The following is a 27,278-nucleotide window of genomic DNA, read 5'->3' on the forward strand; positions in this document are numbered from 1 at the left end:
AGAGTTAATCACAGCAGCATCTGCTTTCTACTGCACAAGTTTTTTTCATTAAGCGTCAGAGCTGTTCAGAACCTTTCTAACATACACCTGTTCAACGCAAAAGCCAGGACGCTTGTGTCAGCTACTGTGCCGGCAGCAAAAAGAAGAGCATGCTTCCTTATTTTAAAGAAAAGGTTTTGAACCGAGCATACTTCGTAGTTTTGTAGCCAAGCCAAGTATTCAATCATTGTGCCTTTTGAAGACAAATTCAATAAGAAATCGATGGTACTGTTCTCAGTAGTGTTCGAGCGTGAGAAGTGGGAGATATGTGGACGGTGATCCACTCTAAAGCTAAAGTTAGCATTTTAGTGCTGGTAAAACACAAAGAAAAACTGCATATATGCATATTTCAAAAGCAGGTAGTGGTTTAGAAACCCTGACAGAGGATGTCTAACGAGTCATCACCTTGTCGAGCTGCGCCATGACTAGCGTTTTGGAGGAAGCCTTAAGCTTGGAGGTGGCCCGTGCCATTGACTCGTAGCCAAGATGAAGCATGCAAGGCAGGAGAAGGTCCTGGGCCTTTTTGCGGACCTCCCCGCTGCGGTCTTCCAGGCACTGGTAGAGGTGGGGCAGGCACGACGCCAATTCTGCACCGGGCACTCCCTTGGCGTCGCTAGCACCCAGCCGCTCTGCTAGCCAGCCAAACAACTGCGCGACAGGGCGAAACAAGGAGCGCAGGCTTAGAGTCGCACTTCCCGACAGCCTACTTCCACCCTCTGATTTGTAAAGCACGTGAAAAGAAAACAAAAAACAAAAAGAGGGGGAGGAGGAGCAAAAAGAAAATAAGAATGAAGGACCTTGACAGACACTCGAACAATCAACAAACTTAACTGAAGCTACCAAAGTGGTATGCTTCAAGCTACACTAACAGTAAGGAGAACTTGTGAGCTTTGTGTATACGCACAGATAAATTTTTGAGACATATACAATTGTATGCACACGAAGCTCGAAAACAGTTGTCTCATAACGGGAACTTCGTTTGTTTTTCTTGAATTCATTGGTTCTCTTGTAATTGTAAAAGAGCAACAAACAAGTTTTGTCACATTCTCACAACAAGCCTTTGCTGTATTGCAAATCATAATATAAGCAGTGAAAGGAACAGTTAGCCTTGAGACTTTTACAAACCTGCATCCATAACTCCATCCTTTTGAACACCACATTTTTGCTTTCAAGTGCAAACAATGTTTACGAGCGAGGTTCATGCATGAATGGGCACAAGTCATGCAGCCAAAGAATAAAAAAAACCCTGCATTGTAGGCGAAAACCTTGGGTCGAAAAAAATAAAAAGACAATGCCAAAATAAATTTGTTAACATGTTTTGAAAGAGGAAAGGAAAAATGTCACCAGGGACAGGTTTCCTTTGTTTCGCTATTCAAGTAACAAAAAAATGTTGCCTCCAAAGTAATGGCAAAAATTGACAAAAAAAGCTTCCATGAAGTGCCACTTGCCTCGCCACCTGCTTCTTTGCTGAATAGCTTCACGATGGTGAACCAATGCTTCATAATAAACTTCATAATAATAACTAAAACCAGAAGTTCTCTACATAGCAAGAAATCTTGGCAGAAAGGCCTTAAGGTGCAAATTAATTTGCCAAACTCATAAGCATAGCATTTAAGGTTGCCGACTACTACTCAGAGGAAACGGTCACTGGACTGCAAGTTTGTACACCACTTTCATTTCATGGATATCACCAAAAATTTTTCCCTGAATCGCCCTGCTCATTGGAAAGAAAACTAGTGCAAACAGAGTAACGGAATAAGAAATGAACATTAGCGAGTCTTCTGTTTCTGTATTTGCGCTGATCTCCTTTCTGCAATGAACCAAACATAACTGGCCAACTTTGCAGTCTTAATTGTATTGCTTGATCAATGACTTCGACAATTTATCTGGTAATCTTTGCACAATGTTCTTACCTCGTAGTCGTGAAATGGTCATTTATTATTAATCTACAGGACCCCCCTCTATATGATGCAACTTTGAATCTTCTCATGTGTTTAAACTGTACTGCCTTTACATCATTGTTCTTGATTGTTCTTGAAAGATTAGATTGATTCATGAAATGTAGGGGCTCACCTCTGATCGAAGCAGGGGGTTTTCTGCCTTCAGTGCATCTTTGAGCATCTCATTTTCGAAGAAGCTCCCCAGGCTGGCATGGGAAGACCACTCGTTCAGGCAGGAGAGTGCAGCCGCACGAACCATGTTCTGGTAAAAGACAAAGCACTCGCTGACACATTGGGTGAAGGCGATCTCTCAATGACATTCAGCCAGAAAGTTGCAAAAGTTTTTGCAAACAGATAAGCGCATGCAATGTAATGTCTACTACTTGTCTACTTATGTGTTGTACTTGAAGTGTGTCTGCAGCTGATAACTAACAAGAGTGAATAGTTAGCGAAAATGTGGGCGATTGCAAAGTGAGAATTCCTCATTTGAAAATAAGAATAGGCAAGTTTTAGGGCACCCACCTTGCTGTCACCCAGGGCAGCAAACATGCCGGGTGCAAGAGTACGAACATAGGGTCCACAGTGGGGACCTAGGGCTGCACCCAGGCACTGGCATATGTTCAGAGCCTGGATAGCCTGAAATACAGTGTAGAACATAGTTAATAAGTACATCAACAGCCAGAGTTGAAATAAGCCTAGTTTACCATTCGCCCATCCCTACAGCTGTCCGCTCAGATACCGAAGTTCGATGCCCATTTTGTTGCGAAAATTCATCTTATCAGGCTTGTCATCACTCCCAACAATTTACCATTCCACAAATAATATAGACCCCTGCTAGTAAGTTCTCTTTTTTTTTTTAACTTAGAACAACAGTGCCATAGTGGCAATAAGCTAGAAAGCAGCACTAGTTGGAATGAACCAACTGTTTAAAAGCCCGTGGAGGACAATGAAAATACAAATAGGACAAAAAAAATCCCTCTATAGTTAGCCTTTCCATCATGTTTGCTAATAAGTACCGATTGGCAATAGTTGAAAAATCCTCCAAGATGGCTGTTATACACCAATAACACAGAAAACAATTTTTTTTTTTCAAGCATTCAGGCTTTATAGGACAGAAAAATTTCACAGTTTTCATGCCCACCTTAAACTCTTATACAAATACATACCTGCCAAGTTCAAGGATTCTGAATCAGGGATATTTCTGCAACAGGGGGTGGGGGAAGGGTCGCACTAAACTATTTGCCCCCCCCCCCTCCCCCAAAAAAAAGACATAGCAAAAAGCAAAACGGGAGGGGGGGGGGACCCACTCGCAAGCGCAAACATGAGTGTTGCTGTCTTATGTCTTGGAGTGGCCGAACACACGAGGGTAGGGTTTCCCCCTAAGGCAAGAATCTCAAAGGGGGAGGTCAAATACTCTTAAAACTTCGCATCATCAAAACAACTAGCAAAATATATTTCCGTATGTACAGACAACTCTCGTATGTCTTCCTCGGACACACGTGAACAAACAGGATGGCACAGCTGGCTGCTGCGAAAGCGCGGGTCAATGTTTGGCTTGCTAGCCGATTCTTTGGACAGGAATGCCAGAACGCTTCTAGGCTTTTTATAAGTCTTTGCTGCCTTTAATCTACCGCTGCGATAGCCACACTCCCACAGAGCTAGTAGATTGCTATCGTGTTGCCGCGGTTTTGTGTGCAGAGATTGTGGCGAATAGTACTAGTTCCCTTTTTAATCCACGTGCGCTGGAGGCGCACGAGCCTTTAAAACTAAGTAGTTTTATGCTATTTATGATCGCATGTCCCGCGGTTTTGTCGACAGAGTTTGCGGAAAGCAGCGCTGCCTTGACCGACGAGCGTTGGACGCTTGCACACTTTAGGAGTTCTGTCAGTTACGTTGCTGTTGTCACACATGAGAGCGCCAAGAACGACAACGGTTTCGTCCACAGTGGCTGTGGCAACGACAGCCATGCGCACTGTAGAAGACAGTGCATGCCCCGATTGCACGCACACTTCCAAAGCTTAGAGCATGCAGCTCTCGGCCATCGTTCGATGGTTTCAGTACTAAAACAGGTTTTCTGAAGCGGCGCGAAACGAGGGTGAGAGGAGGCGATCTCGAAACCCTTGCCACTCCTCCGCGTAGCCTCCGCAAGCCAAATCTCTTCCCCACACTCTCCAGCATACGACCAAGAGGTGACGTGCGCATGATGTGCCCGAACAAGCCCAGCCTCCGTCCACGCGAGCGGCGTTGCGTTGTTGACCAGCGTTATTTTGTGGTGTTCTGGCTGTTTCTGCAGGAGTGTTTGGAAACGCACCACAATGAGTGTGCGAACGCGTAGGAGTGTTCCACGGCGGTCGTCTGCTCAATGCGCTGACCGTGGGGACCCGAACGCATGCAGAACACTGGCACATTAGCCCCGCATCTCGTAGCATTTCACGGGAAAAACATGCAAGAAAAACGCGCCAAATTTTTTATTGTGCCTCATTATTTATTTCAAGTTTTATTCATCTCTTAAACTAACAAATATATAAACTATGCATGTTGTGTTAAATAATTTTTGCCATGTCACGTGGTATATTGTTGACGTCAGAGCAGAGTCGTCTACGTAGAGGATCAACGTCACTGCATTGCCGTGTACGTAGGGCCATTCCTACGCCCACGTCATGCCCTCATTCTCTACGCGTGCGCCGGCAAAGGGGAGGGGGTGCAGCTTTCATCTTGAAATTTGACCCGTTTCCGCGGCGCGTAGCGTTGCAAATTTTGGCGAACGTGATCATGAACGCCTCGTCTACGCATTGCGGTTGTCAGCTCAAAATTATCAAACCTGGCGAGTGGCCCTTTAAGAACATGAAAACAAAAATAAAACAAAATCATCCAGCGTGTATTTGCTCAAATAATCTTTGATTCGCAACAAAAACTGCGAAATTTTGCCTTGGACTTTACATGGTTCACACTACTGGGCGTGGGCAATGCATGAATGTTCCGAGCTTCGCAAGACAAGGCAAAGGGCTAAACAAACAACTAGCATCTGTGGAGATCAAGCGAGAACCTCAGTGCACTTGGGTACAGACACAAACATGCGATATACCAGCCTTCGAGACACACCAAGTTTTTGTTCGAGTCGAGCAACCGCGCTCGCAGCGCGGCCGGCAGGTCGCCGAGCTCAGGACAAATAAATTTGGCCTGATCCACGATGGCTGCCAGCTTCTGGAGGGCCTCCTGGCGAACTTTCCAATTCTTGTCGGACAACTCCGACAGCAGGGACTCCGTCAGCTGGCCACTGTTTGGGTGGATACAAATGCAAGGAGAGAAAGTGAGTGCATGGCACCAGTAAGAACAATTTTTTGTGCCATATTGGCTGAACTTTTGATATACTGTCATTATACCTGAATACCTCAGTACAGATATAGTGGGACAAGCCCACTAAAGCAACACTAAAAAGCAAAACGATTTTTGGCATATTAGTAAAGCACAATTTCCTAATCCCGGAAACACGATGCCGTGACACGATGCCTGGCAAATCAGAAAACGTGCAAAAAGAAAATGCAGGTGGAGACGCCACCTCGAATTCCCCGCACCAAACACCACGACAGCATAGATTTTGAAGGCGTCTACTGGGCTCTACATAGCTTCCAATCGATAAAAATGAAGTAAGTCATCTGTGGGTGCCACAGACCTAGCATACAAAGCTTCAGAAAATGTCACTGAGCCAATGTTGTAAAAATACGCCACTTACACTTTGAAATTTTCGACGTCCCACGTCAAGGTTTCCGAAATTTAAAAACTAAACTCCAACCTCAATTTTCTCTGCTAATAATGAACTTATGATAGTGAAATGTATGGCATTGAAGTTCTCGTAGTGCAGTTTTTCAATCACGTCATTGTTTCTCTTTAGAGTCCCTTTAAGGCGCGTACAAGCTGGGATAATGAAATAGAACGTAGATATTTTGGCATGAATGGAGATCCTCCAATGACAGAGGCAACCAGTTTACAGAGCGTTCAGACCAAGTGCGATTATCTCCGCACTCCAAATTTTTTGACATGCATCTTTGGCTGCCAAGCAACGAATATTGTTCCTCACTGTAACTAATAGCTTTATTTAGTTTGTTTTTCAACTGTACCACCTTTTTTTTAAAACTTTGCTACAGCAGCAGCACACTAGCCGAAATGAAGCTCGCAATTTGGGCTTCTCATTAGACACGGATTAATAATGTACGTGTAAGAGAGCAAGTACGCACTTTCTCTCACACATGCACACATGTGGCAGCAGTCCATGCGGCCAGTTTTCGAATGACTGCATGCTGCCGTTCAAATCATACTATACATACCAGCCTTTGCATTTTAACAAGCATTGACTTGATGCGTGGAGAAAGCACTATCTGCCCTCATGGCCATGAACAGCCCTGGCAAGGCACTCCCATATTGTACACCAACACCCATGAAAGTGCTAAATGAGAGTAGCTGAATGGAAAAGATGCTGCTAGTAAAATGCAGCAGATGTGGGTTTGGCTTCCACTTGCAGGGTTGTCTTGTTCAATGGAATTACAGAAGGTAACTTTAAATTTGTAGACGACATTAAGTATGCTTTCTCTCTGTTCACCGGTTCTTCTCTTCAATATATGCGAATTTAAAAAAAATTGAACGTTTCCAAATACTTTAATTGCTCACAATGTTCCTAAGGTAAACAGCAGCGAAGCATCAGTCCAGCATGCCTTCTAACAACTTGCCTGATGTCAGTTCGAGGAACCAGGTCCTCCATATCGAGGGCAGCCTCTTGCGCCTCCTGTGCACCCTCCGGAGCATCACCTCCACCTTCGTTGACCGAGGAAGTTGGCACACCTCGAATGGGTGCGGGAGGTTTTTGACCTTCCAGCTGGACGTGTGAAAGATAACATTGCAATTGGAGGATCGAAAGTGCAAAGCTATGACAACTTTAACGAAACAAAGCATCTTGCACCAGAACAGCTGTTCTGAGCTTTTTTTTTTTTTTTTTTGAAAAATTTTCTTTGAATTGTTACACATAAAAGGCAAACCCTGAACTACTTTCAATCTCCTTAAAATTACGATGACTCCACATTGGCACCAAGTGTTTTTCACAAGCAGAGAACTCCCCAAGGTACAGTGAAACAGTGAAGAGCAGGACCTTCTTGAAAGGCGAATTTATAATTCACGAAAAGATTGGGTTAATCTGGCAGGTCCAAAAGAGCATTCATATCCAAAATGCACTACTTAAAGGGCCTTTAAAACATCTCCAATCATTTTTTTTTTTTTCAAGATTTAAAGTAAATTCGCGCATTGAGTTCCGAATGCCATTAAGATAAACACTGCCAAATCTGGCAGCGCCCCGAGCCGTGGGCTCACCAGCTATTTCAAGAAACGATTTTTTGTCCCCCCCAACCTAATTATTCTCAGCACTGAACAATGTCCCCACTTGAGTATTCCCCCCCCCCCCCCCCCACACACAAACACACACAAAAATTTGTCTGCTTGCAGGTACGTGCACCCCTCCCTCTTGCCCTCACATGATGAGGAGGATAGACGAGCCTATGATGAAGCGTAGCGAAGGAAAGGGTGAAGCAGGGCAAGGCCGCTTTAGGAGTATCGTATTTACTCGCGTAATAGACGCACACCCAGTTTGGTCATGAGAAATAAGTTTTTCTTTTTACTCCCGCACATAATAGGTGCACCCCATAATAGTTGGACATAATCAGTAGCTTGGTACCACACTTGCACGGTCGCAATTCGATGCCCTCTTATATAACTGGAGCGAGAAAAAATAAAAGAAGAAAGACCACGGCAGAGCTGCCGGGCTCGTCAAGCGAGGATGAAGGGCGGTTGCCTGGATGTCGGGGTAACCTTAGTGCCGGCGTGGCTTCGGCTGTGCGCGCTCCTCGTAGATCATGCGATTGCGTCCCCATCAAGTGCGTTTTCAGTTTCCTGTTAGGAAAAGTGAGGTCATTATCGTGTTTGTTACCTCTTTCACAAATTTAATAACTTTTCGGCTTTCCGACGCGAGTTTAGCCTTTGCTATCACTACGCAGACTTTCACGATCTCTCTGGACTTTTGTCGCCATAGACAGGCCGCAAACCTAAACATTGTATCACGTGAGCTACTCCTGGATCCGTGCTCGGGTGCGATCTTTTCAGCGCCCAATCTTCATGTTTTGTACAAAGTTCCCGCAACATGCTGAACCGTAGGTGGCCGCGGGCAATCAAAGTTGCGGTTTCGTACAAAATCAACGCAAGCGCTTGAGGCGACTTTACTTGAAGAAAATGAGGTGTGGGTGGTGCTTGTAACACTCGAATGGTGATTCACTATGCAATTGCAATGTTTTTAAGATATAAGGTGCGAGCGTGAAATCGAACGGCCAGTACCATTCAGCGCACAAACTAGGGAGTGTGCGAATATCAAAGTTTTTGAATACGAATACATAATAGCTTCAAATAAGAATCGAACAATAAAAAGATGCAATTTTTTTTTTCCCCAGTATTCTTTTACTCAATCATATATTTATGCTGGAAACAGTACACTTGGTAGCTACTCCAGTCTGTTATTGCACAACAAACAAAAATGCCCACCACCAGTACTTTCCAGGAAGCATATGACTAAAACGTAGTTGAACTTGCGACTCTGATGTCTTGCGTTCAATCCACATGTTAAACAAAGTTTTTGTACTGCTTTTTTAATATATTTTTTGTGGTTGCTCTTACAAAAAAAGAAAAAGAGCTTTTCTACCTGCCATGATGACTAGCGATAGTGAGCATGAGGCCGCTGGTTTAATTCCTCCAAGGCAGCCGTATCCTGATGAGGTGAAATGTAACAGTTCACACGCGTATTCAAGTCTAAGCGATTATAAAAGCAGCTTAGGTGGTCACGATTCAGCCAGGTTCCCACACTATCAGTTTTGGCTCGCAAAACCCCAGATTTTATCATTTTCTTTTAAATTTTTGCCCCTGTTCTCTCCGGTCAAGCCACTAAGGCAAGTAGGAGAACTTGGAGAGTCTTACAACTATACAGCAATACTCGTTATTTGACTTGCTTCTGTTCCCTTTCTCGAGGACTGCACGCTCGCCATTTTCCGATCAAGAGTACTCTGTCACGCCGATTACCAGGCGCTGTGATAGCGCAAGACGCACGTGTGAGATAGGCGATTATTGATGTGTGGTAGAAAGAGACACAAATTACACCTTTTTGTTAACGGAGCCATAACTCCCAGTGACGAGGGCACTATTACACTGCATCGCAACCCCTTTCGGCGCACTGGCTGCTAATGGCAGTTAACCGACATTGGCAAAAGAGCGAGATCACAGAAATGAAGTTATAGAGGATTGATTGCAGGAGACGCTGCCGCGCGAGCACGATGCGTATACGACGCATTCCCGAAGGTGCTGTTGGGAACACAGTGAAACTACGCATTAAGTGCCTCAAATTTCCGTCTGCCGCTTTACATAACAGAACTATATGTTACGACGCCATTGTAAGCTGCTGCACAAAAAAGTGCATGGCCTTTTCTCTGCCATCGCATGGAGAAACTTACTTATTCACAGGACCATATGTGCGACCATGAAATAATTTCGGAACTATGAAGAGAATACATGCTGAAGTAGCGGTACAGCCGATTGACGACTTTTAAGGCTTTTATGCGCATGTTTGCAAAGCGATTTATTAGTGAAAACTGGTGCAGCTACATATGAACGCGTTATCATCACATCTCAATCTGAGTGCGCCTCTAGCTATACTTGCGTACAGTGCCTCGCCTACCAAGCTCACTTAGTCCGTGCCGCTCTCTGTAATTACACGTGCACTTGCCCTAGCGCAGAGACTTTTTTTTCTGCGTACTCGCTCACCACGGAACCGAACTACGCTACGACAGCAATTTTGTCGACCCAATGCAGCATTGCCGAGTTGCTTTCGTTTCCATGAGCAATGCAGCAACAGATGGCGCGGCTGGTACGCTTACATGAACAGTAACAGCACTAAACCAAGCCAAACATACTGCCGAGCAAGCAGTACACGATTTAAATTGAGATATTTATCATTGGTAGGTTTGTCACGATGACCTACAGCCGCATTCATCGATAGCCGTCACGAAGCTTCCATGAATTGCTGTGCAGGCGATATAACACTCGTGCTGAAGTCTTAGTAATTACTGCCTGATCTACTGTTAATGCTGTTATTGCAAATGCGCCAAATCTCAAGTTCGTCGCAGCGAAATGTGACAGAATATTTGTGAAGATAGAATATTTGAAGAATAGTTCAATTAGTTCGGCTATTGAAAATTATCGAATATGTGGTTATTAAATTGAATACTAACATTACAAATGCAATATTTGACAAATATTCAAAACTTTCAAATATTCGACCACCCATACTTGAAAGGTAATCGGCGAATTTCCGGGATGGCGCTTTCTTTTCATAGGGTTTTAAAACAACACTGGCTAAACGCTGTCAACATGCATGAGGTGTGTAATGACGCCACCAACCTTTGCAAGTTCTGCATCAAGCTGCTGCACAAGGACGGCCTTCTCCCCTTCAAACAAGGTCCTCAGCGTCTTGCCCATGTAGAGGTACAGAACACCAGCCAGAGTGATGGACGCTGTTCTCACTGCCTGTTCATACAAGAGTTAAGGGGGGACATGGGCCTTGGGCAAAACATTTATTGCTACTGCTACTAGAGTAATGAAACTTGCAGGTAATATGTAATTTAATGTGCTGATTTCAAATATGCAACCAGTTTTTCTCTATCTCACGAAGAAAAAATTTTATACAACTTTTTCTGTTTTACACTTCTGGGATGACTGGCAAAAAATATTTTACAATAACCAAGCTAAAAATTATATTTATATATTCCTGAATGCTCAATGAGTGCAAGAAGCATAATTTCGTGTTTCTACATTTATTTTATCCCAAGTTATAAAAGTTCAAAAATTTTTATTGAGACATGAATTCTTTGTCTGTTGTTTGCCCAAAATTTCAAAATGTTTCAGGGTGAAGAAACATTGTATTATAGGCATATTGCACTCTTTGGAAGTCTAGCTATAAGACAAAAAAAAACCCATTAAAATTGGATGATTAGAAGGGTAACAACAGCCACCCAGAAAATTGGAGACGGCCAATAAAAGTGTTTTGAGAAAAGTGGGAAAAACTAAGACATGTGAAAAAAAGCCTTTTATTCTCCTGGATGGGCGAAATTACAACAGCCAGTGGCTCAGAAGGCTCCTGGAGAATAATCTGGGTGGGGCTTTCCTCTTTGCCTCCGCTTTGCAGCTGCCTGAAAGGCTGCTGATGACCCCCTCTTCCTTTCTGCATTGATAGTGCGTTGGGAGTCCTTTTCATTAGCCCTTCGGCTACCCTTGGCGGTTTGCTCTACTTGGAGCTCTCGCAATATGCTTGAGCTGGCATTGTGGGTGCCAAGGTTGAACCTCATCACAGCCTCTCCAACTGCTGCCTCGACTGCATATAGTGAGGCATTTTTGTCTTTGGGTGCGAGGCTCCAAATGACTGAATGCAGTGCCTCATTAGCGTTCCGAGTTTGTCCTCTCAGGCACCGCTGCAGCAACTTCTTGTCAGCCAGACGCTCAAAAATGGGCCGCAGTGCACTGCTGACCGCTTCTGGCAAGTTGTACCTGCTTTTTGGTGGTGGTTCGTTTTTTGCCATGGCCGAGTTATATTTACACCATGAGTCAGGACCATCCGGACAGAAGTTATGATTGGGCTTCTCATCTGTCGACGTAATGGGATAGAATGTGGCCCACACTGCGTTGTGCATTTTATCCAAGTCTCCAGCAAAAGACTTGATAGCCCATCCATAATAGCTGGAGATCTTGGTGATCAGGTCTGCGGTCAGCCGTCCTTTACCACTAATGCGCTGCGCATCACCTGACTTGTGCTTTTGCACAAGGGTGCGAAGCGCTGTGCCCATTCGCTTCTGAATGTGGTTGGTGCACTCTTCTTTTACCACAGGAATAAAGCCATAAACTTTGGCTTCATCAATGGCAATGAATGAGCGGCTATCACCATCACAGAGCATGGTTGTATACCTGAGGCCATGCAGAGAGAGTGAACGTTGAAACAGAATCTTTGCTGCCTCAACTTCCATTTGGCCTGCCTTGCAGCTTGTGTTTTTTTGGCATAAGTGCTGTGCCTTCCATGCAGCATAATCTGGGCTATCTGGCTGCGGCCCACACTCACAGCCGAGGCAGAAATTGGAGAGAACCACGTAATCTAGCACATATCCTGTAAATAGCTCAATCACGGTGGCCATACCAATGTGAGAAGAGTGTCCACGTGTGTGCCATGAGCCATCAAAACAAACAGCAATGTTACCCGGATTTCCAAAATTCAGGTCACTGTACAGCTGTTTCACTTCGGCAGCACACTTTGCCAAGTTCTCAGAGCATGCTTTTGCCGTAGCTGGGTTCAGCTTGGTCTTCAAATAATGCTGGTAGGTCTTATTGTGAAGACCTCTGTGAGAAACTCCAATGGCAGAAAAAATGTCATTTAGGGCAGTCTGCCCAATCCCCGTGCTTTGCACCGCCCGTGCAGCGAGAATATTTATTTCGAAGGGATTGCACGTCGCCGAGCCAGCAACTCGCCGCGAGCTCCACTGCGATCGCAGTTCACCGCAATTGCTGCACGACACTGTCAGTTTCACGGCGATGCCGTACTCACGCGTGTCCCTCTCAATAGTTAGATCACACGGCACACACGGCAACTACCAACCTCGAACAGGTTATTTACAACGTCCAGGTCAACAACCGTATACGCCGTGGTTGAACTCGGGGCACTGTCACTCGCGACGCACTTCATTTTCCTTTCCGTCGCCGATACTGACGCTAGCTGGGAAAGTCTCTGCTGCGTTTGTTGCTCGCGCAAAGCACAATCTGCACTTGTTAAAAAAGTCGAGTCCAATCTTGTGCGCTCAGGCCGCGCAGCTCCGGTGTCCTGCACGGCCGCTGCCGCAACCGTTGGGGCGAAGTCCAGGGCGTGCGCGTCAGTCGCCGGCTCGCGTTCCGCCGTTGTCGTGTTATCTGATGCCGGTCCAAGGTGCACAGCGGGCTCCGTCGAAGGCAGCGATGCATTTCTTCGTTTCGCAACACGGTTCCGTCGCGATTTGCCGAACTTGTGCACGGTGCGAAATTTCCGATAACCGTTAGGCATGGCGCACGACGACAGACGACAATGTTCTCTTTCAAAATGGCGGCAGTTCGCTTTCGCTGCAAGCAGCCGGAAACAACCACGGACCAATGAGGAGGCGCACTTTTGTCACGTGGCGGCTGTGGGCCAATGAGATAGCTAGGTTTCGTTTTCTTTTTTGTTTGATTATTCAGTTACAGCGTATCACTGAAAACTCGCTTTTGGCGGAAAAAAAAGGGCGAAGGATGCAGTTTCAAAGGAAGCCAAGATGGCTGCGCTCCGTGGCACGGTTGCAAATCGGCGGCGGCGCGAAACTGATCGTTTTATGGCGTTTACCGCGAGCGAAACTAGAAAGTTCGCGTAGTAAATATGATCGTCCGGGAAAACTATACTGTTTACAGGCCTAGAGTTTTGCGAGAACGTGCAGGAAGATGTCCTGAATGCAACAACAACAAAATTGAAAAATCGTTTTTTTCGCTATTTTTTCGCTTTCAAGACCCGTGTCCCCCCTTAAGTTCACTCATTCAATTGATATTACTGAAGTGATCTTCTGACAACGCAAAATGCAGCTAGGACGTCTGCATCAACACTGAGAAGAAGAATGTAAAATTAAAAGGTCTCCATTAGCAAACAGTTTACAAGGATGGAGCCACTTGTGTTCACAATACCCAACAGTCGCTAGTGAATGCGCAGAGAAACCTTCGCACAAAAGCAATAGGAAGCTTCCACACCCATGGTGGTAATCGCAAGCCCTGCACCGCGGAAACGCCTGGCTTTGCTGTCTCACCATCTATCATTTGCGCCCTCTTTGCACTTTGCTCACACAAGTCCTCACACACAAAGTGCAACATTTACGTGACGACAGTGGTGAACAGTTGCACTGTACAGCACAAAAAAAAAAAAAAAAAGCTCTGGCTCATACTTACAGGATTCGAAGCAGCCAGACCCTTTTTTATGCTTTCTATGACTGGTTTCACTGGAACCCTGCAAAGTATGCGAACATCAGACAAGTGAAGAACATTGCAATGCTTCAAACAATTGTAAATCGTCGACTGCTCTGGCAAAAAATTAAGGCGATTTCACACTAGTTGCGCGAAGCCCAAAGGATTTGCAGAGCTGGGTGGCATTTCTTTTTTCTCTTCAGTTTTGTTTTCCTTTTTTTCCTGTCTTCTTCGAAGTTTTTCTGCATTTCCTTTTTTTCCTATTCCCCTCCCCCCCTTTACCTCTATGTATCCCTTGCTTTCTCCCCCTTTTTTTTTTTTAATGCGGGTTTGCGTGCATTATGCTAAGAGGTGAATGCTTGTGACAGCATACGACCTCCCGAGTTTCTAATCTCCTCCACACTTAATATCATCATCACTTCTTGGTGTTATAGATGGCTATGCTATACGTGGTTTCGCCTGCATTACACCAGGCATTGGCAGTATACGACAGCTCGAGCATCTAAAGTGCTCCGCACTTCAAACCTGGCGTGTCTGAAATGTAGTTGCCCAGTTTTTGAAAAAAACTTACTTAAGCCCGAACTCTTTGATAGCATTGGCCAGCCACATCAGGCTCTCACTTTGGTTTTTTGGATTCTTCTGGGCAAAACAAAGCTGGAGAACCTGGAGAAGGAAGAAAAAAAAATAAAGTGGTACTAATATACAACAGAAACTCACAAAGCAACCTGAAAGCTTCGGTATCTAACATATTTTAACTAAAAATTTAAAATAAACACATGCTCCAAAAATGCTTTAAGCTAAAACCCAGTTTGCCTAAGATGCTGCAGCAAAGCAGAGTTTGTAATCTACTTCCTGTGTTAACGCAGTTACTATGCTTAGCGAATGCACAAGAGACTATGCTAGTCATGACAGTAAAGCAAACTACAAGTAATAGCACCTGAAAACTCTGGTGCTTAAGCTGCATATAGCTGTGTACGTTGAATCAGTTTCAGCTCTTCACAAGGCACAGGCTAGCTGTAAGGAAGACTTTGTGGGGGTAGCATGAAGGAGTAAACTTTTGTCAAGGACTGTCACGTTAAACACTACAGAGTTTTTTTGTTTTTTTTTTTCATGACCGAAATTACATCTGTTCATACTGCCCTATTATTTGAAGACTTTTGTGGCATTTTACTCGTAAAAAAAAAAATGAACTGTTGGCAATTACGGTTTTCATGTAAGGTAAAAATTAAATGAAATCAATGTATATATCACACTAAAGTACATTGCATAGCTAACAGGTTTCATTACATTGATCATATGTAGATGAATTCGACAAGTGCATTGCAATGCTTGCCTTGAGCATGCGGCTATGAATACCAGAATGCGCAGCCATTGTTTTAGATTAACCTGTCGCAGTAAGAACCAGTGAAGAACCAGTGAAGTTCGCAATCTTTTCTTTAAATTTTAAAATGTGGAAAACGTAAACATCACATTGCTAAGTTTGAACTGCACACACGGACAGAGAAAGTTAATGTTAATAAAAAAATAGAAAAAAAAAAGTCGAAGCACCTTATTTAGTGAATAAAGTAGGCTTGTGCATAAATTTTTTACTAGAGGTGAATTCAGTGAATAGCAATTTTGTTGAATAGCAATTTGGCCCAGAAGGTGCCAAATGCCACAAACGGATGTAAACTACGACGTCCACATGAATTGTGCATTTTGAAAGCGCAAGAATCAAATGAACGCGAGTAGGAGACGTTCTCCAGTACCTCCTGGCCAACATGGTCTAGGGAGGTGGCCTCCGCCAGGGCCGTCAGGGCAGATGCGGCGCCCTGGCCATTCTTGATGTCCCCGACCTTGTCCACCAAGTCTGCCAACATGCAATCGGCCACACACAGGGACACAGGCCCACCACCCAGTACCACCACTAGGGTTTCCAGCTTCAGCTTCAGCACCTGCGCAGACATGCATCGGTTGGCATGCAGGAGATCGAAGCAGAAACAGCAACAAAACCCTAGAATCTGTACCGAGAGTCTGAAAATACAGAAATCGAAGTGACAGTATCACTGCAAGAAGTTATGCAGGTGTAGTCTTAAAATTCTGAAGCTTAAAAATGCACACGGTTGTACATCTGCACACACATACACACACCTGATAATATAACTGATGCTTTATACACACTCAAAACTAAAATATAATGAACCCAGATAAAAATAAATACCGGTTACAACAAAGTAAATGAAAATTGTCTAGCAATAGATATATAGTGTTGGGAATAAACCTTTTAACAAATTTTCGAACATAACAAACTGCAAGATGCAATTTTGTTAAAACTTGCTTTGTGTGTATATAGAAGAGAAAGCTTTCATACGAATATTAAAGAAAATGGAAAACCTGGAAGTTTGTGTCTCGAAGTCCAGGTTTACGGCACAGCGTCTTCGCAATGACTTGAACAGGCAGGCTTCCATCCATAGCCTCGACAACTTCCTTCATCTTCTCAATGGCAGACAAGCGATCCTTCCAGTTTGCGCTCCCCAAAGCCGCAAGCGTTTCCTCTGGGAACAAGGCTGCTGCTCGGCCTTGAACCTCTTCGTCTGCCAGAGCCATTTCGGAGAACACAGGCTGCAAAGACAAAAACAGCAGAGAATGTGAAACAAGGAGACCTTCGTAAGAATAAAAGGGGTACGAAACAATAGTAGTGAAGGAGTGCAACACCACTGAAATGGATGTATGTGCACATGTAGGGTGCATGTGTGTGCATGTGTTTGTATACAAAATTTACCCTCACTTTGTGCACAGATGGGGTGTTCAGCACATGAAAAACTTGTGAAGGCCTTCCCAGTTAATACTGTGTTCTTAGAATGCCAACAGGGGATGCGAACTAGCCTGTTAATTGTAAGTATCCATTCAATGGTCATCACTACCACACCACCATTTACGAGGCGAACCCCTCCCTGGCTTAAAAAAAAAAAAAAAAAATCTGGGAGTACGCCCGAGCTTCATCTTCAACAGTAACACTGGCTGTTTAAAACCATTCTAGAATGTTTGCTGGATGAACAGTAGCCAAGTGTCCATTAGGCCACAATTCTTCCTTTTACAAATGGGCGAAGTATTCGCTAATTCCACGAAAGGTGCTGTGCACACTTTATAAGGGGTTGGCAGCTTTGAACCACCGACTCGTTCTACAATTCACTTTTTTTGACACCTGGTGCGGTTCGAGTACGATTCAGCCATGTGAAATTTTCATTTATTTATTTATTCATTTATCAATACCGTTGGCCGAAGGCCGTTACAGGATAGTTGCGTTACAAAATATGCAATAAAAAAAGGTGAAAAATGCAGTCGCAATCGAGGACAGACTAAGGGTACATTAGGTACAGTAAATGACGTGTGTTAGGGACTCGACCTACTACACGACATTTTTAAAAAAATTTTTTCAAAGCAATTTCAAAAACTCCCATGGTTCCATGGTACAGCACCTTCTAGCCACACAGAAAACCTGGGTTCGATTCACACCTGGACGAAACAGTTTCATTATACTTGTTTGCATCTATCTCGAGTTTTCCCCCAAAGACAATGCTGATAATTTGCTTAATACCAAAGATGTAGACACCGATATTTCTGATAATGAGTGCTTTAACGCAACAGTTTTAGAAAAATAAAATACACTCAGCACATGATGGGATGCCAATGTGCCCGTATTGATTGATATGTGGGGATTAACGTCCCAAAACCACTATACGATTATGAGAGACGCCGTGGTGGAGGGCTTCAGAAATTTCGACCACCTGGGGTTCTTTAACGTGCACCCAAATCTGAGCACACGGGCCTACAACATTTCCGCCTCTATCAGAAATGCAGCCGCCGCAGCCGGGATTCGAACCCGCGACCTGCGGGTCAACAGCCGAGCACCTTAGCCACTAGACCACCGCAGCGGGGCACCAATGTGCCCGTAGCAGTCATGTTTTAGAACAAGCATAAATAAAAAAAACATTCTTCTGCTAAGCAGTAGGAATGATGTAGCTATTGAGCCCCCATCACAGGAAAAGCAGAGAAGAAAACATACTTGGAAACCACAACCAATCGAGGTTTTTTTTTCTTTATGTGGCAATTACAAAGACTATTACAAGGTATGAAGCAGGACCTCTGAATTAATTTTTTCCTCGACCAAGATTTTTTAAGTTTAGAAACACAAGTCTTGCATCACAATGCATTGAAGATGTGGTTGTTGCGACTGGTGCCGCACATGCAACCTCCAGCTCAATGGCAAAGCTGCGATTCGAGGTGATAACAGAGGCCGGGGTGGCACAAACCTTGGAAGAAGCACTGCTGCCCGACTGTGCTTTCGCAGGTCCAGGCGCTTTGGCCTTTTGCGTGGCTCTTGCAGGGGCAGACGATGGCGCAGCAGAAGAAGCAGCCCCCGGTCTCACGACCCGGGCACCACCACGAGGCTTGGCCACTGCAGTTGCAGCCTTCCTCTGTGGGGCGGCTTGTGCTTCCGGCTTTGACTCTGTGCTACTCTTGCCTGAGGATGCAGCAGCAGCAGGCTTGCGAGGGGCCTTTTGAGGTGGCGCAGCAACCACTTCTGCTTTCTCGCAGCACTCTTTCACCTGTTTTGACAGGGAAATGTTCCAGTTACAGATCTCAAAATCAAAGCTCACAGGCTGCCGATATGCCGAGTTCGGGCACGTGACCAAGGACATGAAAAAGAGCTAGCACAATAATGTTGATAATCACAGTTACTCGCTTCTACAAGTGTAAAACCTCGTCAATTCAAAGTCACTGGGACCGTGAGAATTCTTTGAATTAAGCCCATTTTCGAATTAACGGAACACACAAAAAGTGAGATGAAAGGGACTTGAAATTATTCAAAGTAATCAGGGCTGGTCGTTTGCTGTGTCGGCGAGTTTGTGGTTCCAAGGGTTATGTTTTCCAGTAATACCTGGCCACAATTTTGCCGAAAACAAAGGGCAATGGCAGGCCTCGCTGCTGCTATCACAAAAAAATAATAAAGGGGGTGATCAACTGAAATGCGCGCCTGTGAAAAAGAAGACATCTTCACTACAACAGAACAGTGACATGCGGACAGCATGTCACCTGCTCCTCCCTGCGTTAGCACGTAAAATAAAGAAGTTAATAATAGACAGTGACAAAATTCACTAAGAGTTTTGGCTGAGAAACGTCATCTTTGAAGCTTGCAAACAGTTATCAAACTAGGCCTTGTAGGCAAGAGCACCGCTAGCAGATCAAGTGCGCAAATCGCTCCAGCAACCACCAATCGGAGAGTCGCATATATCGCGAATTCCACCAGACTGACCTTTATTCATTTCTTTAAATTCCCAGAAAGAATAGGTAAATCATGATGCGTTGATGTTGCAAAAAGCATAAAACGTGCTGCCAACGCGTCACTACTGTGTTGCAGTGAAGCCCATCTTGTTTATCCGTAGGCACACATTTAAGCTGATTACGAGACTGTATTTTATTTTTACTTTTATTATTCGTGCTGGAAGTAGCAAGGCTGGGGTGCTTCAGCTGTCACTCATTAGCATTGCTAAAGTACACTGCCTAGTGGCTCTTAAGGGCTGTCGTTTCTGCGGACTTGCGCTGGAATCAGAATCGGAAAGAATTGGCACACTGCACCCGAGGTTTTTGAATTAACCCAACTTATGCTGACTGCCGCTTCAAATTATCTGCTTAAACTTCCACTGTAAAATACGGGCACGCGGAAATACTTCAAATTAGGCACCACTTCAAAATAACAGAGTTTGAATTATGGAGGTTTTACTGTACTTATGCTTAACACCCATTTACAGTTTTGCTGTACTGTGGTGGGGCCTACACATATAGTTGCAACTAAAGAGACCAGGAACTGCATGTATGGTTTGCTATATGCCAAATTTCTTAGCCTACTCCCAAGCAAATTGCTTCACATGAAAATCTTCCGATGGCTTATCGAGGTATCCATGTTGTTCCTTAACCAATACGGTGGAAAGCTGGATAGATTATGCATTAGGAAACAAAACGATACAAGATAGCGGAGATTAAGTAAAAGAAACGTTGAGCACACCCAATGAGAGCCGACATATATCCGAATCTTATATCAACTTATATCTGACCCAGAACAAGGTAATGAAATAAATTGGAAACAAATAAAACTAAGAACGAAATGAGGTAAACATAGCAAACATGCATTAAAAACATAGGGTGGAAAAGTGTGCTTTGCTAATTAAAGCCCAGGTTAACCAGCAGCGAGGCGTTTTTTCTTCCACTTCGCTTCCTTTTTGATAAATGACCACACCATTACTAAAAAACTATATGAATAATTTTCTCTATGGCTCCCTTGATGTCACTATCAGTTTAGTTAGGCGACATCTAATAAAGCAATAAGCCCTTAAAAGCCTTCTACCACACCAATTGTGACTTCAAGTACAGACTATACCTCCCAAGTAATAAAGTTCCTTGTCATCCAGGCTATGTTTGTTAACACTGATTTGTTCTCATGGCATGAAAAATATTTGTTATCAGAAAACAATACGAATGGAGAGAGTGAGCAAGGCTGGCTAGTCTGGAACAACTGTAGCACTTCAGCCAGTGGCGGATCCAAAGGGGGTGGGGGCAGTAGGGGCGATCCCCCCAAAAGCCTGTGTCAGCCCCCCCCCCCCCCCCTCACTTCAGTGCTTGTACTCCACCTCCTATCAGCAATTAGGAGATATGAGTGAAGCCACTGTGAGCACACATAAACAGTATTTAAGCTATGAAATGGTTTTTCTGCTAATTAAAACAAAGTCATGACCACGCCCCCCTCTCCCTTTTTTTAAATGTTACTTTAGGCACCCTGCCCCTACAGGGAGTGGCTGCATCCATCCCTAACTTTAGCCACACAACCCTACCCTGCACAAAGCAGGCCTCGTATGAACAGTTGGATGCCCCCCTTGTGCCTGTTAAATGAACAGAAAGTTATCGAATATACTATGCTTACCTTTTCCATCTTGAGATTGTCCAGGTCACCAAGAAAAGGTGCTATCACCCTTTCGCCGACCACTTTCATCGCCGTCCCCAAGGCCATGCTTGCACCTTCCCTCACAGCTGGGTCAGAGTCATTCAAAGTCTTGAGCAACGACGTCACCAATGCTTTCAGCAGCTTCTTGTTCAACATGGCCGGCGTAGATTTGGAAAAGACACGTGCTAAGAACAGGGTTGTCTCCGCCTTTATCTGTGGATTCTTGTTGTCCAAGGCCCCCGTCACATCCTCCAGGATTGCTTCCAAGTTTGTGGCCTGGAATGCATTGTCCAGAGCCTCCCTCAGAGCAGTCACCACGTTCTGCTTCTTCTCCTTGAACTTTTCTATGTACGTCGAAATGCACGAATTCGCATATGGGTGAAACTTCTGCCTCAGACCGGCTGCCAGCCCTGCCAAGCATTTGGCTGCGAGCGCCACTACAATTACGTTGCTGTCCTTGGCCACAATTCTCTTCAGTGCCTTGACGAGATCGCCATAGTCACCAGGTTCGAGCTTAGGATTGCTCACGAGCTCAAGGAGCTTCTCTAGCGCCTCTTTTCGCTCTTGCCACTTCTTTGCCTCGCACTGCTCGTAGAAGTCCTTGGGGAGCTTGGAGAGGATGTCGACAGCTTCTAGCAGGTCGTACGCGTCAACAGTGGCACCCCCATCACCACCGCACTCCTCACTCTCTTCGACACCATCCACGCCATCGGTGCCAGCCTCAGCTGCCTGTGCTCTTCGTGCCTGCTCCGAACGGATGTAACGCTCGGGAGTAGCAGTGCCTTTCTCCACCTTGGCGAACTCTGCTTCAAGCTCGGACACCTGAATGGGCTTCAGAGATTGCAGCATCGGCTTCAGGGCATCTCCAATCCATCGATAGAGCTCGACAGTCAGCAGCTTGCTTTCTTCACGCACTGTCTTGTCCCTGTCCTCGAGGAGTTTCGGAAGTGCCTTGAAGAGAGGCTTTATGGCTACAACGCGGGCACCGTACAGGCGCAAGCACTCTCGCAGTGTTGCCACGCATGCCGCCACTATTTTCGGGTTCTTGTTATCCAGTGCTTTGACAAGTTCCTCCACAACCACTTCTTGCTTCTCAATTTCGACATACATGTAGATGATCTCCTGCGCCAGTTCCCGTGTCTTCTGCTTCGGAGCGGCGATGCACTTGGTGATGAGCCCGGTGAGGACATCGCCGCATATGCGATTGGCCAGGTGGGCATTTTCAACAAACGACAGGACGGCTGCGAGGCCCTTTTCCTGAGACACAGCATTGCTATCTGTGACGAAGTTCTTAATGAGAGGCAGAAACTTCTGAAACTCTGGACCCTTGGGGTCTGTGACAGAACCAAAAAGCTTGGTGGCATCTTCATACCCACTAAGACGAGCTTTCCACAGCTGAAAGAAAGAACAAAGAAAAATTGTAGAAAGTGAACTAAACAGCAATACATGTAAGGAAATATTTTTGAAACATTGGGGGTTGTACAATATGTGAAACCTTTGTTTTAGCGATAGCTTGGCAGACTATACTTCATTGTTAAGAACAGGCTTTTCGAACAGTGGCTCCAAATCAAGCAAAATGAAACCCAACAATGCAAGTGGCAGGTACAGCATTGCACATTTTCGGCAATAACACAGACACTGGTAGTAAAAAAAGCCACCACATTTAAAAACAAACACAGGAAGAAACAAGCAAACACAATATTTGTGAGAATGTTACTTCGCTCAAAGAAGTTAGGCTTCATATTCTCTATAAATATGTAAAAGACAAGCTGTACTTACTACTTATATCAAGAATGTGTTGTACGAGTGTATAAATGTCAGAAAATTTCAAATACAAAATCGTATGTCTATTTCATGTGAAGCAAGATTCTTTTTTTTTTCTATTTACATCCTTTTTCTATCAAAATATAACCAACAGGTAAAGCTTTTACAACCTTGTGGATGTAGTACAAAGATGTCTCATGATAAGCAGCCAACAATCTGATAGATATAAAATTTTACTGCCAAATTTACTTGGAGGTAGTGACATCCCGTTGAATACTATGCCACTGGTGAGCAGTAGTTAGTGTACAGTGTTCCAGTCTTGTGCAATGCTTTCAGCAATGCAACTTGAAAAAAGCTGCCAATATGCGACTAATACTTGATTTGACATTGAATTCAAAAAAAGCTTTGTTCACACACTGCTATTTCGGTGCAATGCCCAAGTTATTAGAAGTACTATGCATGCCTATGTTATAAACTAGCATCACAGTTATCAATGCTGAGATCGATGTCATCACAGAAAATAGTTTTCACAGTACCAGGAATACTAACAAAACAGAATTGGTATAAAAGCACAATGCCCTGTCTTTCTATCTTTCTTATTAGTAGAGTCATGTTTAGTCAGCAAAGAGTAGTGAATGAAGTGAACAGTAGCAATACCTTATGTTGACATCGGTCCTCCACAGACAGCTTCAAATACTCAGTGTCATCAGCCATGTTTTCAATTTAGAACTGTCTGAAATAAAAGCAGCAAAGCCCACGAAAGTAAATATTAGCAACAACTGTGATTGTACAAAAGCACAGACAGTGAAGGAACATAAGGCTAAAAAGTGTTGTTTTCTATGAAAACTGCCTAAAATTGGCACCACCAGTAGTATGGTACAAAAAATTTTACGCTGGAAGTCTAGGGAATATGAAAATAATTCATCCCTTTGATACAAATCGGCGTGAGCTTGCTTGACTGCATGCATTTTAGCAACCCATTCCAATAAATGAGAATAAAGTCGCATGAAAAATGCATTGTACTATAAAGGGTATTCTTCATTCAAAGCATTATAGGCTAAATGTCTTTCTTTGTTTACGAGGCACTCTTGACCATTCCTACAAGAGAGCAAGTTGAAAAGCACATTTGCATAAATCACTACATTACACAATATATTTATTTTATGCATGCAGACATTACCAGAAAGCTGTGCATCACAGCATCACAATTGGAAACACCATATTTATGGTAGATTCACTAACGTAAGATTTTTTCAAAGCTTGTTTAATATTTCTGAAGGCCAGTCCCGATTAAAAAATCCATTTTTGCATAACCACTAGGTGTAAAGATGTGGCTATTCCAATAACAAATTCTCAGTAAAAGCTAGTGCAGCAACAAACGTTCCCACTAAACACAATGTCATTAGTAACCGTCAGTTTCAAGCAAGGCGACAAAGTACTTCAGTTTTTAATGTATGCAATGCCTGAAAGAACATCCAATTCCTATTCAGTCAAAAGAAAACAGGAGAGTTCCCTAAACAATCTACTAGCCGAGAATAACATACGTTTGTCTACAGATTAGGTTCAAGCAGTATAAGAATGTTCCTAAAGCATTCGCTCTGGCTTAAGAACATGCATAGCATACCATTTCCTTGCACGTTACCACAAGAGGTAGGCAAGTTTTTGCAAGTGTATAACCAAATACACTACTTAAGGCATCACAAGTTTTGTGGCATGTACCAGCAATGCCACAATAAGCATTATATAGAAATACATCTAAATATGAATGCACACATTGGCCCTTGAGAAAGCACAGAGGAATGAGATATATCGACAATAACTGCAATGCTTAGTAGCCGTAGTGCATGGGATAAATGCTGCAGACTACAGCAAACGAATTAACCATTTCAAAAACCAGAAATGAAAAGCTACCTCAAGGGGCTGCATTTTTAACACTACTATACAAAAGAGACAGGCACCCAATGTACTAGCCAATGCCACTAACAAGTGCAGCGTTGCTTTCCAGCAACGTTTTATTTTCACATTTCCACTAGAGCACGTCGATTTATGTGTTCGTTAATGCAGATAACGCCGCTTTGCACCAAAGTAGCTTCTGACCATGCACGCTCCAGTAAATATAACTACAAGTCGGCTGTTACGGTTAAGCGGCCTCGGATCCTTCCATGGAACGAATTAGAGCAGAAACGTGCTGTCGCGCACCTTCGAACTGCGGACGACCTTAAATCTCTTCACTTCCACTAGCAAAGCAGTCTCCAGACTCATCCGACGGCAACAGAAAAGACACCGGCCCACACTTAGGGAGGCCGTCGATTCTTCCAGCGTAAAACGAGAAGCAGCCACTACCGCAGGAATAACGCCTGTGGCCTATTTTACCAGCAACAGGGTCGCCACATCCACATCTCGCAAAAAAAAAAAAAAAAAAAGAAAACGGAATTTCTGTGTACTCGACGAGAAAGTATTACGGTAAAACGGTGCGGAACAGAATCGTTTCGTTCCGTTCAAATGCCACAAAGCGACTTGTTTACTTTCAAACCGTCGTTCAGGAAGAGCGGCGGAAGGGATCCCTTCTCCGCATGGCAGCGGATAAAACAGGTGATGCCTCGGACGAAACGAGAGCAGATGAAAATTAACAGAACAATAGTGTGCGCTGTCGCGGCGGTCATCAAGGTCAACATACGCGCGGCGAGATTGTCAGAAGAGTCGCTCACTGGCCGAACCAGTCAAATTATAAAATAAGGTTCTGAAACAATGCCGCGGTTTCGTTCACTCGTGACGGCGTACTTAAACGCTCAAGACGAATGCTAAAAGAACGAGTGCCTTGTAGCGCTAGTGATTTTTAAATTTGTCGTCCTTTGCGTCCAGAAAGAGCGCGGCCAGGCAGATTCATTACCGAGTAAGCGAAAAGAAATGAAAGAAAAACTAAGAAGAAAACCATGGCGCGCAGATATCGATCGCGCCGAAATCCGCACTATCTGAACGAGTCATCTTCAACTGCCCACAGAGTCTTTAACGAAAACGCGGAAAAAAGTCAAGGCGTGGTTACCGTTGGTGCAATCGATTATGGTATATGTAGCACGACACGTCGAGAGGCCAGCCGCCTACGTACGAACTGTGTCTCAAAACCGTGGCGGCCATCGGTAAAATGACAGTCAAATGGAGGGCGAAGAAAGCTGAAAGGCTGGGGTAAAAGCGTTCCATATTCGTAGCCGAAACAGCGTACATACATTTAAATGCATACGCTGCAACCAGCGTGTTGTAACGCACCTTGGACGGACTGTCAAAATTCAAAACTCTGCTAACGAACCTCGGCGCAGACCGTTAACACGTCACGCTACTCCATTAACGAACGAGACAGTCAAAGAATACTATGTTTTTCTGCGCTTGACATCAAACGAACGAAATGATAATACAAACAGTAAACTGGCTCACCCACTGCTCAGTTTTGGCAAGAGCGCGCAGTATCAAACGATTTTCGGGGCTTACCTAAACAAGTCGCATCGACGAACGATCTGTGAATCACTGATGCACGAATACAGCCATACAACCAGGTCACAAGTTTCGTCAATATTAAAATTCATACACAACTAATCACAATCACATTTCGCTCGAGCCACAGCCCCTGTACCACATCAGGTTCGCGGTGTGATGAGAACACCCATTTATCCGTTGTTATTATCCGTTACACACAAATTCGACCAATCAGGTGCGGAACACTGGAAGTGTACATACAGAGAACACCTACCGTATGGTGGTAAAATGCGGATTCGTTTTGCCGCTTCGCCCTAAACTAGAGGGCGCTACCCGCTGCAGAGGCGCCGCAAAAACCACATTGACTGTTTTGCGAATGGACATTAGGCCAAATTTTTGCGTCGTTGCGAAGGTGCATTTGTTTACATCCTGTTATTAACCTCTGCCTTGTACACCAATGATAAATTGAGTTCTTTTGGAATAGACTTCTGCAGCTCTGTAGCGATAATTGGCGAACAAATTCACTGATTGCAACCAGGGTTGCACCGTCTTCGCCATTTATATCTGCTCATTTAGGTTTAGGATGAGAAATTCAAAAACAAAGGGTGATTGCTGGAGCTGACGTTTCGACAAGCGGACTTGTTTTTTCTACTTTCAAAGTTTATAAATATTACCAAGTAGTTCAAAACGTTCAGACTTGATTGGTAAATTTTAACTTATTTACTTATGCAGTTTGTACATATATGTTGGAAAATAACTATTACTATGCTTGTATTTGTATAAGTTTAATTCGTTTGTATTTGCTCAACTTGACTCACCATAAGCTAACTATGGAAGCTGCCTGGGAGTGGATATGGGTGCTGCTTTTTCTCTTCATAGTGGGTATGACACTAAGACGACGCGTACAAACAAAACACAATTATAAGAGAATCCCAATGAATGGATGTCCTTAGTGATTTTCTTGATCGAAGTCGCAAGAAAACATAAGCCTATACGATAAACAAAAAAGAATA

At 44.1% G+C, this 27,278-nt stretch overlaps 1 protein-coding gene across 2 annotated transcripts in view; it reads right to left on the reverse strand.

The window, feature by feature from the left end:
- Nucleotides 1–26,493, reverse strand: part of LOC119170437 (cytoskeleton-associated protein 5) — a 94,714-nt gene extending 68,221 nt beyond the window's left edge. The window contains exons 1-14 of one of the 2 annotated variants that reach the window (XM_075875439.1): nt 26,281–26,493; nt 23,455–23,530; nt 21,013–22,428; nt 18,347–18,643; nt 16,428–16,655; nt 15,803–15,988; nt 14,626–14,717; nt 14,040–14,097; nt 10,461–10,586; nt 6,704–6,849; nt 5,082–5,256; nt 2,502–2,615; nt 2,113–2,241; nt 445–687 (exon numbers count right to left, since the gene is read on the reverse strand). In XM_075875439.1, coding sequence (XP_075731554.1) covers nt 445–687; nt 2,113–2,241; nt 2,502–2,615; nt 5,082–5,256; nt 6,704–6,849; nt 10,461–10,586; nt 14,040–14,097; nt 14,626–14,717; nt 15,803–15,988; nt 16,428–16,655; nt 18,347–18,643; nt 21,013–22,428; nt 23,455–23,511 — 3,267 coding nt within the window. In that variant the 5' untranslated portion in view covers nt 23,512–23,530; nt 26,281–26,493. The remainder of the gene's footprint in view (nt 1–444; nt 688–2,112; nt 2,242–2,501; nt 2,616–5,081; nt 5,257–6,703; nt 6,850–10,460; nt 10,587–14,039; nt 14,098–14,625; nt 14,718–15,802; nt 15,989–16,427; nt 16,656–18,346; nt 18,644–21,012; nt 22,429–23,454; nt 23,531–26,280) is intronic. The other variant, XM_075875441.1, reaches the window with a different exon arrangement.
- Between the last annotated feature and the right edge of the window lie 785 nt (nt 26,494–27,278).

Source organism: Rhipicephalus microplus, chromosome 2 (assembly GCF_043290135.1).
Source record: "Rhipicephalus microplus isolate Deutch F79 chromosome 2, USDA_Rmic, whole genome shotgun sequence".
Taxonomy (NCBI): Eukaryota; Metazoa; Arthropoda; class Arachnida; order Ixodida; family Ixodidae; genus Rhipicephalus; species Rhipicephalus microplus.